The sequence below is a fragment of the Schistocerca serialis genome, chromosome 1 (assembly GCF_023864345.2).
Source record: "Schistocerca serialis cubense isolate TAMUIC-IGC-003099 chromosome 1, iqSchSeri2.2, whole genome shotgun sequence".
Classification (NCBI taxonomy): domain Eukaryota; kingdom Metazoa; phylum Arthropoda; class Insecta; order Orthoptera; family Acrididae; genus Schistocerca; species Schistocerca serialis.
This window is the reverse complement of record NC_064638.1, coordinates 356,691,499-356,709,374: the sequence shown is the minus strand read 5'-3', so window position 1 is coordinate 356,709,374 and position 17,876 is coordinate 356,691,499. Positions and strand designations below refer to the sequence as shown.

Sequence of the window (17,876 nt, the reverse complement as noted above, 5' to 3'; positions counted from 1 at the left end):
TTAGGAGGTGAATCCTACGGGTCCTGTCACTGGTAAATGCTAGGAGAGTCTTTTGTGCACCAATGTCATTCCAGTCCTTCTACAGCATGGATGTGTGGGTACTGTCATTTTTACACAAGATGCACTACCCACACATTGTACAGCCAGTGAAGTGGCTGCTGCAGAGGTATTTCAGAAATGATAGAATTATCAGACGTCATTTCGCTATGAGCGTGCCATCCAGATCAGCTGATCTTAATCTGTGTGACTTCTGGTTATCTGAAAGATGTGTTCAGTGCTACAATTACAAACGTAGCTGAACTGAAAGCACACATTCCACATTGCATTCTGAACGTAATCCCTGAGACACTACAATCTGTTGTGAAACATGCTGTTTCTCAATTTCAACTTGTGACAGAAAATGGTGGACAGCATATTGAACATGTCTTGTGCCAGTCTCACGACAATTAGAAACTAATGTCATTTTGCTTTTTATGAGTTTCTGGCCCTGGGTCAGTTTTTCTTTTTTTTTTTTTTTTGTCTCAGAATAATTACAATTGATTTTTTCCATGCAATGTGGTACAACCTTGTCATCGTAGATGGGCTTACCTAGGTAACAGTGCCACAACTGTTAACTGCCAAACTTGAGCAGTCATGCACATTGAACAGTACGGGTGGTGTGATGTGTAATTCAAACCATAGCTGTCATATAGGGATTCACTGTCACTTGTAGCCAACCCAATTTATGATTAGACACATACAGCACCATCTACTGATAAAATTTTTGTTCCATGATGTTTCCCCCTGTATCAATAATATGTTGTTCAAATTTAATGTCATTCTGAGCAGTGTTTCTCTTTCTCCATCATTCTGAAACTGGATCTTGAATTATGAACACCCTGGATATAATGTGGAAACAAATATGAAAAAGCCACTAATTAAATATCAAGCATATATATATGTAAAAATTGATAAAATAACAAGGGGTAATGAGATCAGCATCTGCTTGGTTACAATGATACAGGATTCCTGCAATAAGTAAATTGCTACAATATTTATTGCCCATGACATAAGAAAATTGTTTTTAAGACTTAGGATTTGTACCTCTTTGTTTAGATTATTTACTACACTGAAACCTAGGAATTAAGAAATTTAGAGCTTAAAAATAATTTGCTGATTCTTCTTGAATCATGTATCATCAAAACACGATATGTCAAGACTCAATAATCTGGTCCAAATACAGTACGTTATCCGCCAGATGAATCACATTTTAGCAAAGCAATTTTTATCACATTAAACAGAAATTATTCATCACATAACTCAGAAGTCAATATTCACAGTTAATATTTTAATTTTCTTGCTGCTATAGCAACAATAATATGAATATAAATAATGTGGAAATCCATTCATAGACTATAGAAGCAATTAAAGACAAGCAAATATCTTAAATTTAAAGAAAACGACTTCATACCTTCAATGCATTCATTATCTCCAAACATTGAGGTGACATCATCTACTGATAAATGTGAAATATCATGAAATGAACAACATTTCACGTGGATGCCTATGACTAAGGCAACGATGAAAAGTACACTCCCCATAATGTTGAACCGTGTTACGTACAATCTGCAAAATAAAACAAACACTTCATTACCAACATGAGTGTAATTATGCTTACATACAGTCAATGAATTTATTGTTATAGTAGGAGAAGAGAATGGAGAAGAGTGTTAGTCCTCCTCAGTCATTCAGATATTGTGTGGCACAAATACCATCATGAAGAATAGCCTTGCAGAAAGTAGAACATGACAAATATACACTGACTGACAGAGCAACTACTGAAGGAAACATCTGTAACAGAGACTAAAAACCTAGTTATAACCTGTGTTAACTAATCATATGGATTATTGTGAGAATTACTTCTAGATTCCTATATATCAGGAGAAAATCAGGTACTCTGGGGAAAAAAGTGCTTTTCTTCTTACATTATTTAGCTGCTGTTTTCATATAACATTTAGTGACTCAGCAGTGATATGGTCTGGGTTCAAACCTTAGTCCTAGGTTTATCAACTGGCACTTATCACTTCTTTCAATTTTGGCAATATTTATACATGTTGAAAATGTTGAGCTGTATCATGGTTTAGAGTTCATGTTAGACTATAGGTCCCTTTATAAGTGACTGGGTAACTACTCAATGTTCAGAGGGAAGCAGAGGCAGATTCACTTCGAAGTGAGCAGTGCCTAGTAAAATACTGTGGTGTTCAAATTAACCTTCAGGATGATGACAGATTATCTGTTTAATATAGACATTAGTGTCACCAGAACTTACATCTGTTGTACATGGGGGAGAGTACTTTCTTTATTTTGAAAATCAGGGGCTTTTCAATTTACTGTTTGATGTCTGCCGACAACTTGCTCATCAGAACATGACACTTAATTTCTGAATCCTACATGGAGACACTATTTTTATATAGAAATTATATTTACTTCTGGTACTGTTGTGATAACTGTCACAACTCATCCTACATTCATTCTTATTATCAACGACAAATACCATTACAGAGTGCATGTGTTGGCATATTTAGATCAAGGTTAACAGAGCACCTTCTGGAAAATTTCAGTTATCACCATTACATAATGTCCTTCTTGCACACTTTTGTGGGAAAAAAAAAACTTTTTGACTTGATCAGCATCGCTCCAGAAGAATGCACTTTAGAAAAGTTTTGAATGAAAGTATGCCAACCATCTCAAACTGTATCAACAATAATATCTAGCAATTTATCATACAGCATTGTATATAATCTAGGGCCGTTGCTCTCTACTTTTGTGTTGGGAATGACAGAAAATGACTTTTCCTACGATTAAAAAATTACATTATTTGCCTATTCTATTATTTTCCATATCATAAGTAGACTTCATTCACAGAAGGGGAAGGCTGTTAACAACATACCACTTCAGTGACCCTTGTAGAACTTTCACTAACTACACAATACCAGGCATTGGTATGCTCACAGAAAATATGAACAGGATAATTTTTCTTGTTTAGTTCTACGAGAAATTAGCTCATGACAGCATACTGTCACCTTAATACATCCAGGAAACTTAAAATAGCAGTTACTGAAAGATATGCATTTGAAAATCTCTCAGAATAATAAACCTTCACTGTACCGGTACATTAAGTATTTGAAATAATTCTTATGTGATGTATTTATTTAGTTTGGAAACATCCACAGTTTTTGGTTTGTTCCGATTTACCTTTAAAAACTGATTTCTTTTTACTAAAAACAGAGATATCTAGTTGTTGCAGTGGTCCAGATGGTGTGTTACCTACTTGTAATTTCCAAACTAAACATATTTATTTCCAAGGAAATGCATAGCAATGTTGAAACATGTGAGAACTGTTCTACTCATACACTACAATGTTAAATGTTCAATACATCTTAAAACATACCGAAATGTTTGAAAATAAATGTTATTGTCAGAGGACATTCAGATGTCTCACATCCTTCTGGACCTCCTTGATTGATACATTTTTGTAAAATGGCCAATATCTTAATCCCAGTGTGGAAAGCATTGACTTGAGCACTTTAACAAGGACTAAAGATCACTGTTTTTGCTCCAGAGGGGCAACTGTAGGATTCAACATCAGCAGAACTTCTTCACTCGGGTTTTCGGGTGTTCTTTTTTCCATTATTATATCCACAAAAGTTTTATGTATTCCAAGTGTTTTCAGAAACATTTCCTTACAAACTCAGACCTGTTCTCTTCTTCACAGCAAGTAGAAGACAACAGTGAAGTTTATGTTTGAATTTCCTTGTGTGCTAGTCTTTGTAAAGAAGCATATTATTATCATCATATCTGTTCATCATTTCACCCACGCCAAAAATCCTGCATCAAGAGGATCGAAGCAGACAAGAAGAATTTGTGTGAGCAGAGTAGGGCTGATCCGGAACCGATATTGTCATATCAAGCTCTATGCACAATAACGGTAACAGAAAAAAGAAGTATGTACATTTAAATGATTAACAATAATCTAAAAATGTAATGACTTTAAAGGTCTGTTGATATTATTACCAGTTCACTCAGGATGTGTGTACCTTCCAATTTTTTTGATTATTCAAGCAGCAGTTATTAATCAGTTTCCATTATATTTTATCTTCGACCCCATATTCTATGCCACTATTCATCTTTCTGAATAATTTGTCCACACTATTGTGATAAAATCCCTTCCTTTCTGCATGTGTACACTTTCTATAAGAATCCTTTTGCCAGATGTCTCGACATGGATCTTTTATGCATACTCCTGGAACATGCTACATTCTGATGAAACTGCTGTCTGGCTTTGGAAGTTTTGAATGTTTTAATTTTTATTTCTGATGTTGCTTCTTGGAGATGTGCTTCTCTCATGCCTTTTAAAATTCTGTTCTTTAAAAGACTGCACTTCAGTAATGTCATCTTCAGTTGCTCTTTCCAATGGCTCTTGTTATATATCATTAACGTTTAAATGCTTCGAACTCACTCTCTCTCTTCTTAGTGGCTCTTTGTCTGATTCATCATGAGACATTTCAGATGGTGAATCTGAACTGTTACTAAACTGGCAGGCAAAGTAGGGGGCAAACTGGCTGATTCTTGTGGTTTTATTCTAAGAACATGCAAAGAGCCAATGCTACATACAGAAGTATGAACTAGTTTATTGGTTCATGGAATACATAACAACGGCAAAGTGCTTATAACCTTACTGGCCAGAACATAAGTTCAATCATGGTACATATTATATATTACATTTCCCTTTTCTGAAAAAACAAAGCATTTTAACTGCTACCCATTACTTTTGTATGAAAAAATAATAAAAAAGCATTTGGCTTTTTAATAACTCTGTCATACTTAGATCATGAAACAGTTCTGGAATTCCCAGGTTTCCTCACATATAACTTGACACTCTCTTGTTTTGCATAAGCTCACCTCTCAGTTGCAAGCTGCTTCCACTCCACTGGACCTCTTCAGGGATGACAACAAATTCTGGTTTGATGAACGCATCTGCCAGTCAAACATGCTGAGTATTATGTCTGTGCAGCTTTCCATCATATATTTTACCACAACTGGTCTCAGATAATCTGAGAAATTCTTCTCCTTTTCAGTTCATATGACCGAACTGAATATTAACATTGTCACCTGGCTGGTATCTAATTTTTTTTTTCAATTTTGACTAACTTCTTGTGGCTTTATTACTTGTGGACTGAAAGCTTCTAGCACATGGGTAGCAGGGTTCTTGTTTTCCTCGAGAATTCTCGTTGATCAGGTGACCCAAACTCTTTATTCTGTGGTGTGTTTCAATAAATGAGGAGTGCTAAACAGGTGTTTGTTTTATCCACTGAACACTGTAACCAAAACTACTTCTCTGGTACTGCTTGGAATCTCATAAAATTAAAAAAAAAAAATAAATAAATAAATGAAATGAAATAAAATAAAAGCAACCGTCCACTGTCAGTAAATATTCTTGTTTTCAAGAAATAAACAAACGTATCTGCAGCAATTACTTATCCTGGATAGTTTGGCATTGTTTTCACTATAATGGATTAATGTATCTCATTTCTTGAACACCGTTAGCAAACATTAAATATTGAAATGTAATTCCTGATGTCTTGTGTCATGTTTTCCACCACACAAATTCTTTAGCTTTTTTGCAACAACTTTCTATGACAAGGTGGTGTCCATGAACTGATATAAGTTTCCTATCAATTAATTGTACTGATATAATTACCTTTTGTCCTTTGATGACAATTCCTTCAGCACAGCGGTATTGTCTATAATGAAAAAGACATTCTTGGGACACTCCCTTAATTGTATCTGGAAATCCTTGCATTACATATGGTAGAAGTAATCGTAATTGTTTATCTTTAAATGAAGTTTCTTTCAGGTAAATCAGAAACTCTTCACTGACAGATAAAACTGTCAGTATTTCTAGTCCTTCCAATTCTGCTTTATCTTCTTGTTCTTTGCAGTCTCTACTTAGAACATTGGCATATCTGATTCTTCAGAATAAATTACTTTAATAGCATAGGGAAAATCTTCAAAAATTATGCACTGCAGGTGAACCTTACAATGATTAAAAAAAAAAGTCCCCAGTTGTTTATGATCAGCTTCAATAATCAATTTTTTGCCATAAATATATGCATGGAAGTTTTTGACTGTGAATTTAACTGTCACCCCCTCACTATCTATTTGTGGATATAACTGTTGCGGTGGTGATATTGACTTTGCAGCATATGCAACTTGTTGTTCACCTTGCAATAGGACAGCTCCTATAGCTTTCTAGCTGGTGTCAACTGACAATTTCACATCTTCACTTGTGTCATAATAACAAAGTACTGGAGGGTTGTGAGACATTCTTCTATATTGTTAAGTGCTTGCTCCTGTGTCAAATCTCATTTCCATTCAGCTTCTTCCCTTAGGTGCTGGCGCAATGGGTCTGTCAGTTCAGAAAGATTTGGTATATATCCCTAAAAGATGTTGGAGCCGCTTTTCTTATTTTGAGGAGTTTGAAGTTCCTTAATGGCACTTCTTTATCAGGATGACGTCCATCCTCTGCTAAAATATGTCCTAAGAATTTAATTTCCGTCACACCAAATTCACATTTGTTTTTATTCAGTTTAATGCCTGCATTTTTCTTATCTCTGTAGAACTCGCTCCATTGCTTCACCAAGTTCTTTAATTGTATTTGCACAAAACAAAATTTCATTGACAAAAACATTCCACATTCTTTGATTCCATTTAGGATTTTAGGTATGATTTGCTGAAAAATTTCTGGGGCTGAGACTAAACCAAATGGTAATATTAAGCCAAACAGTAATCTTGTGCAAATGAATCTGCCCCATGACGTGCAAAACATTAAATAAGTTCTGTCTGTAACTGATTGGCCAAAGTTCTTTTGCACACTTTAAAAAGTGAAATATTTTGTTTACCTCACCACTGTACTAACTTCCTTCAATGTCTCCATTGGATACAGGTGTCAAAGAATATTTTTATTACTTTCACTTCGATCCAAGCAAATATGAAGTTTCCCTTTTTTTGTAAGACTATCATACACTAGGGTGTCTACAGATTTTCAGAGGATCAGATTCATGACCTTTTTATTACCTCTTTAGTTACATTCACAATCTCTCGAAAAAATGCATGGTACAAAGACAAAAACAGTTTTTTATGAACCTGAAAGCTGCTTGGAATGAATGCAGAATGTAATAATTCTTGTGCAACTTAAAATGTATATCAGCATGAATAATGTAATTATGTATGACTTCTGGCATACTATTCATCAAATGCTATAAAAACATTAAAATCTCACATTGGATGAGTTACAACTATTAATTCAGATTTATTTATCATCACATCAACTATGTCAAACGTTAAACTTCACTGTGAAAGATTTAGAGTCAAAGTTTCTTAACTAAACTTAAAATTTCAACATCTGAAACGTCAGGGGCTTCTTTTGCTTTTCCTACAATCATTCATTTTTTTTATTTTTGAGCACTTATTTTTTGAACTGTTCTTTTACGACTGGCCACTTTATTTTTGCCAGATTTCTTCTTTTTAAGGTTTCTACTCTTTTTGATGGAGCATTCTTCACAGCTAGTAAGGGCCACATTTAGTTGTTTCTCACTATTAAATAAATCACCTAATGATTGTATTGCGAACATTTCTTTCTGCAATAACTGTACCGCCTTTTAAGTTTTTGGCTAAAACTTCTTTGTTAACAGAAATTTGATTCAGTCATGCTTCACACTTTGCAGTAAATTCATCAGAAAATGATGAAGCTTGTCCTTCTTAGGATTGAATTGCTTCAGTTGTTTTTCCGAATATTCACAAAATTCAAAGTATTCTCTCTTCACTACATCAGCTACTGATGGAGTCACGTTTTGACACAAATTCTTCCAATGCAATTATCACTTGAGAATTTCTTAGGTGATAAACATGAGCCATCTTTGACTGTCTTTAATTTCAAAGGACTCTTCTCAGCAATTTTTAGATACAGACTTTGCAAAAACCTGTGCACTCATGTCCGAAAAAATGTATATCCTTTTCTGTGTAGTTCTTGCTAGCAGCCGTACTCATCTGCTAATGTTCATTGCCAGCTGTGCAGCATACTATGAACCAGTGTTTACTGCACTATTATCTGCTCTGTCACTGAATGTGCTGTCACTATTTGTGTTCTGTTGTGCCATTATTGTTTTTCATTATTTAACATGTCAATTTCGATATCACGAAGTATTTAATTGATGATTACATCCATTGTGCACATTGCTGCTTTCTTGGAAGCTCAAAGCACAAGTCTGTGTCGCCTGTACTACATACTTACAACACATGGAGATAGAGTCTGTCTCCCCCTCCCCCACACACTACACCTCTTCCCACAGCAAACACCATGCAGTCTATCCACTCTACCCCTCAACAGATGCCAGGTTATAGTCTAGAAGTAGCACTAATATAGTGTGGGAAACGTTTTGGCTAGTGAGAAATAAATTTAACTCTGATCATCCTTAGCACCCTTAATATGAGATTAAAATTACAGTAGTTTTACAATAATTATCAAAAACCTTTAAGGGAATGTCCTTCTCAAAAAGGCATGGATTAAAGAGATTTCAACAGATGAGAAAGAGGACAGGAATAAAAATGAACTGCCGAGTACAACACTTTTGGGGTAGCTAACCTGCTATTCCCTTCTAGAACCACACCTGACTGACACATAAAACAAGTCATGACCACCCACTCAATTTCATTACCTTTTCATTACTTTCATGACCACCTGTTCATTTTCATTCCTTTTTCATGACTTTCATGACCTGTAGACACCCTGTACACTGAGGTGATGGAAGTCATAGGATACATCCTACTGTGTCGGACCTCCTTTTGCTTGGTGTAGTGCAGCAACCCAACATGGCACAGGATCAATAAGGTGTCAGAAGCCCCACACAGAAATATTGAAGCATGCTGCCTTTATAGACATCCATAATTGCAAATGTGTTGCCGATGCAGAACTTTGTGCATGAACTGACATCTCAATTATGTCCCATAAATGTTCAGTGTGATTCATGTCTGATGAACTGGATGGCCAAACCATTCGCTTGAATTGTCTAGAATGTCCTTCAAAAAAACGGCAAACAATTATAGCCCCCTAAAAATCTCATCGTTGTTTGGAAACATGAAGTCCATGAATGGCTGCAAGTGGTCTCCAAGTAATCTAGCAATCATTTCCAGTCAATGATAGTTTCACTTTAACCAGTGGACCCAGTTCATTCCATGTAAATACATTCCACATGGTTACCAGCTTGCACAGTTCCTTGTTGACATCTTAGGTCCATAGCTTCAGGAGTCTGCACCACACTCAAACCTCGTCATCAGCTCTTACCAAATCAAATCATTACTTCTCCTACCAAGCCACAGTTCTCCAGTCATTTGGGGTCTGACAAATATGGTCCCAGACCCAGGAGAGGCCCTGCAGACAAGGTTAAGCTTTTAGCAAAGGCTCTCATGTCAGTCATCTGCTGCCATAGTCCATTAATAACAAATTTTGCTACGCTGTCCTAACAGATACATTTGTCGCATGTCCCACATTGATTTATGCTGTTATTTCATACAGTGTAGCACTGACAAATCTGCACCAACACCGTTGCTCTAGGACACTGAGTGAAGGATGTTGGCCACTGGGATTGTATGTGGTGAGAGCTAATGCCTAAAATTTGGTATTCTTGGCACACCCTTGACACTGTGGGCTTGGATTCTCAAATTCTCTAATTATTTCCAAATAGGACTGTCCCATGTGTCTAGCTCCAACTACCATTCTGCCTTCAGAATCTGTTAAACCCTGACATAAGGCCACAATCATGTTGGAAACCTATTCATATAAATCATCTGAGTGCAAATGAAAATTCCGTCAATGCCATTTTATACCTTGCATACGTGACACTATAGCCATCTGTAAATGTTCATACCATTACCTCTTAACTTCTGGCACCTCAATGTAGGTGAAACTGCACGTGCATCTTGTTCTACAAGCTTGATTAGTCCCATTTCAAACGTTAGTTAAATCTCATATTTGGTTTCTCAATTTATGTGGGATCCTCCTCGAATAGTGAATCTTTAAGTCAGGACCTTCATTGAGGACTGTGTCATAAACAAAATCTTTAACACATCCCAAGCCTGATAAAATTTTCTCATCAGGAATGTAGGCTGCTGGCACATTTACTTTTGCCTGCTCATTCTTTTTATCAGATTCAGTTTCGAACATGTTTATTGTCCTAAGAATACATGAAAAATCAGGCTCCACCACTACAAAGTTCACATCTGCTAACCTGTTTCCGATGGTACAGAAGAGAGTGGGTTCTCCCACAACATCTACCTTACTTTTATTACATGTAAGATGCTTTTTTGTCTCTGAATCTGATAATAAGGCACACACTTTGTTTGCTAATTTTTCTGGTTATGACAATAAATAGAGCACCTGTGTTGTGTTTGGCTTTTACTCTTACTTTAATTTTAAACAAATTACAATTTTACACCAGTTCTTGTCAAAATTATAATTATTTCACTGGAAGATTGGCTTTCGCCTATGGCCACATTATTAACCGTTTTTACTTTACTTTTACACTTGTTTGCTCTAGTGACCATTTGGCGACAATTCTGACATTTGCTATCAAACCCTAAACATTTCTTAATGTGGCGACCTTGTACAGTCTTTTATTATTTTTACTTTTACATTAGCACATCGTTTCCAGCCATTTCTGGACTTGGCATTTGTTATTACATCTAATGTTTCGTTTCTGAGCTAATAATAGTCATCTGCTTTGATGCTAATTCACATGTTTTACAAATACAATTTAAATTATCCAGAGTGAGATCTGTCAGGGTCAACATCGTTTTTCTAATTTCTTCACTGCGAATACCTATGACTATTTTGTCTTGTAAAATTGTACTCAATAAGTTTCCGTATTAACAAGATTTACTTTTATCAATAGCGGTAGTGTATAATTCATCAAATGTTTCAACATTTCACCCTGTCTTTGTAGTAAGGAGCTGAATATTTACATCTGAAATGTTATGTTCATTTCTGGGATAAAGTAATCATAGAACATTTTCAATACCAATTGGAGATTTTGTTCTTAACTGGCACCAATTTCACACATATTATAAATAACTAAGGCATTACTACTAATCACAGACATAAATACTGCTAACTGCATATTTACTGGATTGTAATTTATTTGGATTGATTTGTTGCTTCCACAGTTTCCAGACTCATGTTTTCTACACTCACCATGAATGGTTTTGGTGGATGTAATCGCATCACAGGACTACTGTTTGTCAGAATTTCAGTTTCTGTATCTGTATTGGTGCTGTTGATGAACATTATATATGTAATAATGGAAAAGTGTGTATATCTTATTGCCCAGACTACAAGTACAGTCATGGCACATATTACACGTGCTTGAGAATACTGTCTGTGTTATATTTAAACCATTACCTACTTTTCAGCTTAACAAAGATACCAAAAAAACGAAGACTACAATTTTTATGTTTCCACTTAGTGCCCATAGAAAATGGAGAAAACAGAAAAGAAGCACTGCAATACGATTTCTACACTACGGTACTCTAGAAGAATATTGTAATACATTGGTTCCCAACCTTTCTGTGACCATTATGCCTCAGTGTAATCTGATGTCAGTTAGTACACCCCCCCCCAAGCCAGAAAATGGAGAAAACAGAAAAGAAGCACTGCAATACGATTTCTACACTACGGTACTCTAGAAGAATATCGTAATACATTGGTTCCCAACCTTTCTGTGACCATTATGCCTCAGTGTAATCTGATGTCAGTTAGTACACCCCCCCCCCCAGCCACGCCTTATCATACGCCGACTCGCACCATCGTAATTAATAATTAATGCCAATGCCTTGTGTCTGACCACTGCTACTAATAATAATAATGACAACAACAATAATAATAATAATAATAATAATAATAATAATAATAATATTGTTGTGGTATCTGGTAGAATTGAACATTTACTTCCAAATAAAACACATCTACACAGGATAGCTTGCAAATGTGGAAGGCTGAACAGTTAACTGTTGAGAGAGGCATGGAATAGTCTGTCTCACTTACATCAAAGACTAATTATAACGATGAATACCAGTCACATGGAATGTTCATACACCACTGTAAACTGCCCTCCTAGTGTTAACAATATCGCATATTAAACTTCACACATAGCCCTGCACACGTTACCACAGCTTTTTTTTAAACCTGGCATTATGCCATTGGAGCCAGTGGTTACAGCAGGATGTGAGGTACCAGTCTTCAATGTCATTTTCTTCTCCAAGGCACCTGGCATCTGTAGTCTCTCGTGGTGGCTCTGGGGTATGAGGTTGTTTTCTGGTGCTACATTCGTATCTTCTCGTTCGCCTCCTGCAATCCTTGCTAAGTCCAAGGCATTGAAAAATACGGGCTTGAGTTGGTCTGGTGCAACAGTAGTAGGCATACCATTTACTCTAACCTGGAATGTGTGGCCACCTCTGCTAATCACCGGATATGGTCCCTCATATGATGGCTGCAACAGTTTGGGTACTGCATTGTGTAAGAAAACGTGCGTGCAGTTCTCAAGATCTGTGAAGACAAACAAGTGTCCCCCAGCCTGACTTCTGGGTGCTGTTGGCATATGTGCTCTTGTTATCTAGCAGCAAAGTCTGATCTATCAACTGTACCGTCTGCAATGCTGTGCAAGAATTCTCCTCTGCCTGTACACTAACTCTGTTGCTGTGCTTTTAGATTGATTTTGAATAATGCCGTAGTCCGAGGAATACAATTGGTAGTGCCTCCATCCAATTCTGCATCGTGTGACTTCTCAGAGCTGCTTTCCATAGGCAATGCAGGCTTCAACTATACCATTTGATGCAGGATGATAGGCTGTGGTGCGTATATGCTTTATGCCTAACAATGTAGTTAATGCTCTGAAAAGATAGGCTTCGAACTGTAATCCCTGCTATGTGGAAATCCATAGTGGTATGCCAACTCGGGCAATCCAACCGCAAAAAAATGTCTGCGCCAGTTTTGGCTGTGATATCTTTCATGGGGAATGCTTCAGGCAGCCACGTAAATCAGTTCACAACTGTAAGACAATAATTATAGCCTTCTGAGACTGTGCGCGGGCCTACAATATCGATGTGCAGAGGCTCGAAATGTTGATACGGCAGCAGAGATGTGCCTAGCAGTGCTCTGACGTGCTGTGTGATCTTGTTCCTCCGATACGCAATGCATAGCTTGACAAATGTTTTGAGGTCTGCATGCATTCCAAGTCAGGCGAAACTTTGTTTGAGCAATCTAATAGTGGCTCATATTCCTGGATGTGCCACATTGTATACTTATGTAATTGTGTGTGCTTTAACATGTTGCGGCACAAATGGACATACTTCCACTCCGGATAGGTCACAATACAGTTCAATATTCGCTTCAGGCACTGCAGCACGTTGCCTTGGCGATGCTTTCTTTGGTTTTACAGCAAAGGTATAAGTTAGCAGCTTGTGATATGTATAAATAGTGAACTGTCAACCCTCTAGCAAGTGCCTGAATTTCTTTACCATGGCGTAAGCTGCTTACGGTTCGCGGTCATAGGTTGCCCAACGTTTGCTGTGAAGGTGACAACTTCGGACTGAAGAATGCTATGGGCTGTCAGCAATGCTTAATCTGCTGTTTTAGAACAGTGCCAATGGCTGTAGACAATGCATCAACCATAAGTGTAAGTGGAGTTTGTCCACAGGATGTGCTAACTGTGCAACCTCTGCAAATGGCTGCTTTTAAGCTTGACATGCATCATCTGCTTTGCTTGTCCAAAGCAATTTGTCGTTCGGCTATGGTGTGCCCTTAATAAATTCATGCGTAATTGTATACAAATCTTTGGTAAAAATTTATGACCCCTAAGAACCGGCATAGCTCTCTGATTGTAATGGGTGAGGGTACTTCTTTATGGGTTCCACTATCGTGCAGCGATTGAATACCATGCACGTCTACTGAACAGCCCAGAAACTGCACTTCTCTCACTCCAAAAGTACACTTTGAAGCATTAATTATGAAGCCTTGTATGCGTAAAGGATTGAGAACCTGAGCCAGATGATTTTTTTTTTTTTTTTTCCCATTGCAAACATCACCAAAATATCATCTATGTAAACATAGCAGAAGTCTAAGTCCCTAGTGATCTCATCCATGAAACGTTGAAACGTCTGTGCTGCGTTGTACAGACCAAAAGACACCGTAGTGAACTCTAATAGACCGAAAGGTGTCTGCTGCCTGCAGACTAGATCAATAGTGGAAAATATAGCCTTACTATGAACATTGGCAGAGAAGTGGCACTGGGTACTGATCCGGGATGGTCCTCACATTGAGCTGTCTGTAATCACCACATGGACGTCATTCGTTCTTCTTCTTTGGTACCACATGGGCAGGGGCTGCCCAGCTGCTACTCAAAACTCTGAAAATGCCCATTGACAGCATGCTGTGGAATTCCTGCTTCACCCCTCGCAACTCCTCTGGCATCAAATGTCGAGGTGTAGTGTGAGATGGCGAGCTTGGCGTGGTCAAAATGTGATGTACCATTGTGTGTTTAACCAGTGAGGGAGTAGGCGACTGCTGCATGATTTTTGGGAAATCCTTGTAGTAAACGTGTATACAGTGCATCTCTTTCTACCGTACGTACCGTCATCATAGTGATGCAACACATCTTCCCTGGAGTATGCAGGTTTGTAGTGGAATTGATGAGCTGCTTGCGTCGGAAGTCAGGTATCAGATAATAAAAGAATAAAAAAGGATAAGCTGCGATATATCCACTACTGTGAAGTGCCACTCAAATGTACAGCATAGTCCAAGATTAAGCAACAATGTGAGCTGACCGTATGTTTTAATCATATGGTTGTTGGTGCCAAACAGACACGAATCATCACAGCTCTGGCATGGTACACAGATAGTTCTGTCCGTGTCCACTAGGTACTGTACTTTCGTGTTGCGATCTGTTACAAGAAGTTGACATGCATTACCGGTATGAGTAGTTGTTGCAGCTACACTTTCTGCTTCATGTTTCCACTTGCATGGTGACGTACACTTTCGCGTACTGTTGCCGAATTACTTATGGTACCAACAGAAATTTTGTGCCAATGGCAATCGGTTACAACTTCTTGACAACCGGCGACACAGTCGATGATGTGTGTGCATTGTTTATAATGTGGCTATTTGCATGGTAAGCTCTGCTAATTGGAACTAGAGCAATACTGGTGTTGCTGCAGATGTATTCTCTTGCCGTGGGGTCAGTGTTGACACCTTTGTTGCAGGATACGTCTCAACAATCCTGTCCGCTGTTTGCACAAGTGCCTTTAAATCACCCGAGCACACTGTCAGAATTTTTTGAGTGTCACAGGGTAATCGGTACAACCAAATATTGTGGAGCATGTCGTTGCTCACTATGTTGCTTGCCAATGTGTGCAAATTGCATAAAAGTTGTGACGAGATTCGATCGCCGAGCTCCTCAGTCCGTAAAAGCTTCTCTAGTCACGTCACTTCCAATTGTGATAGGGGCGTCACTAGCAAGCTCTCAATTGACACACACAGTTCGACATTGGGTGGTGCAGCAAGGATATCTTGAACCTCAGCAGCTAAGTGTTCTGTTACTGCTGCAACTACATAGCTATACTCAGTTTTGTCTGCTGATATCTGTGCAAGGATGAACTGGCTTTGAAGCTGTGCAGATTGTCCACTTTCAGGCGAAAATGAGCGCAGTGCAGCAGATGTGGAAGTAATTAACATTCACATTACGATGCAGTGCGCAACGCTGAAGCCGATGCATTCGTGTTGTTGTGTTATCGTCGGGCTCACCAAATATGAGGTATCTGGTAGAGTTGAACATTTATTTCATCTATACATGACAGCTTGCAAGTGTGGAAGGCTGAATGATTAACTGTTAAGAGAGGCATGGCATCATCTATTTCACTCATGTCAAAGAGTAACTATAATGACAAATACTAGTCACATGGAATGTTTATATGCCACTGTACACTCAAGTTTACAGGGACAGAATGCAATGCTACACTGTGTAGATCCTACAGCAGTGTAGTACCTATTACAAAGTTATTGTTGTATTGTGCTATCAATTACTTCATTTACTATTGTGAATCAAATATTGAAGCAATATCTGATCAATTGCGCGAGCAACATACAACTTGGAGAAGATATTTTCACAAGATATTTAAGCATATATGATTTGTGTGTCTAAATTTTATTGTTATACATACATGGTACAAAGTATGTGTGTAGGGAACGTTCTATCTGAGAAACATGGTGTTCAGACATTTGTTACACAAATTATAGCCCCACCATATTGTATCATTTGTTAATGCTAGTAATCGATGGGGAGGGGGTGGGGGAGGGAGGGGGGGGGGAGATTACTTATTGATAACCTTCATAATCAACATTACAGTCTAATGAAACTGTGATAATAGTAATGGCCTATTAAAAATAATTTAGTTTCATGACTTAAATAAGGTTAAACCATTTTGGTTTTACACCTCAGAAAATTACATTTTACCCCTCAGGGAGATAATTACCCCCAGAATCACTGTTACAACACATGCCAGCCTGAGACTAAGTTCCCTAGAATAGCTTCCACCATCTTTTCCGTCCGGAACTCCTAACAAAAAAACAAACGTCAAAGGTAGATGCATTGAGTGTTAATTAGCTAACCATCCAAAGAATATACAAAGTAAAATGGCAAGAAGCTGCCTTCATGATTAATACTATCTTTGTAATGGCGTATAATAAAAATTTTCAATATATATTTTTTCTTTTCAGTTTGTTCAAAATGAAATTTGGATTTTAAGCATAATGTGGAGAAATTACTTTTTTGTCTATAATAGTAACACTCTTCTCAATTATGTCTACTATATGCTTTTCATCTCTTAAATATGTAGCAAATGTGGCTGCTTTTGTGGGTTTTACAGTGTTCTTTATATTGTGTACTTATTTTTCTGCTAGTTTGTCCAATGTAAAATTCATTGCAACAGTTGCATTCTAATTTTATACATGCCTGGTTGGTGGTAGTGGGGCGTCAGGTCAGACTTACTGAATGTCCTCAACTGGACTGCATGGTATCATCAGTCCAAACACTAATTTTTATTTCTTTTTTATGAAATACAAACCTAATTTTGTCAAATGTTTGATGTATGGTAAGACTGCCAATTTTTCTTTCTGCGGCTTTTCTTTTTTTTCCCCTCCTTCCTTACCTTATAGTTCAGTTGAATACACAAAAAAGATACTCACAAAGTGGCAGCTGGAGCGCCCTCCCCACACACACACACACACACACACACACACACACACACACACACACACACACAAAAAGGTTTTACGTATGCAAGCTTTTGGGGCCAGAGGCTCGTTATTCTGAAAGAAGGGTTGAAGGGGAAGGAAGGGGGATGAAGGAAAAACACTGGAGAAGATTAGTCAAAGCGGTACAATTCGGAAAAGTCACCCAAAACCCTGCGTCAGGGGAGACTTACCAGATGGGATGAGAAGGATAATCAATCTTTCCTCCTCGTCCTGTCTGGTAAGTCTCCCCTGACCTTGATTATTTTTGTTGTTATCTCATAATTCTTATTTTTATTATCAATACAGCTTTTATTAAATAATTCAGAATTGTATCCGTTTTCTATGGCTTTATGTCTCAATGTGTCAGACAGTGATAAGCAGATTATTGTCTACCATGACACGAAAAAATACTCGTGTGTTGTTGGAGGACATGTGGTATTATAGACTATCCCATTAGACATGGTTTGTTTTTAGAAAACTGTTATGAATCCAAGTGATC

At 37.6% G+C, this 17,876-nt stretch overlaps 1 protein-coding gene across 1 annotated transcript in view; it reads right to left on the bottom strand.

Annotated features, from left to right (window-relative positions):
• LOC126470187 (maternal effect protein staufen-like) overlaps window positions 1–17,876 on the bottom strand; it is a 202,927-nt gene that overhangs the window by 143,103 nt on the left and 41,948 nt on the right. Inside the window, exon 3 of the mRNA XM_050097847.1 lies at window positions 1,451–1,605. Coding sequence (XP_049953804.1) covers window positions 1,451–1,580 — 130 coding nt within the window. The 5' untranslated portion in view covers window positions 1,581–1,605. The remainder of the gene's footprint in view (window positions 1–1,450; window positions 1,606–17,876) is intronic.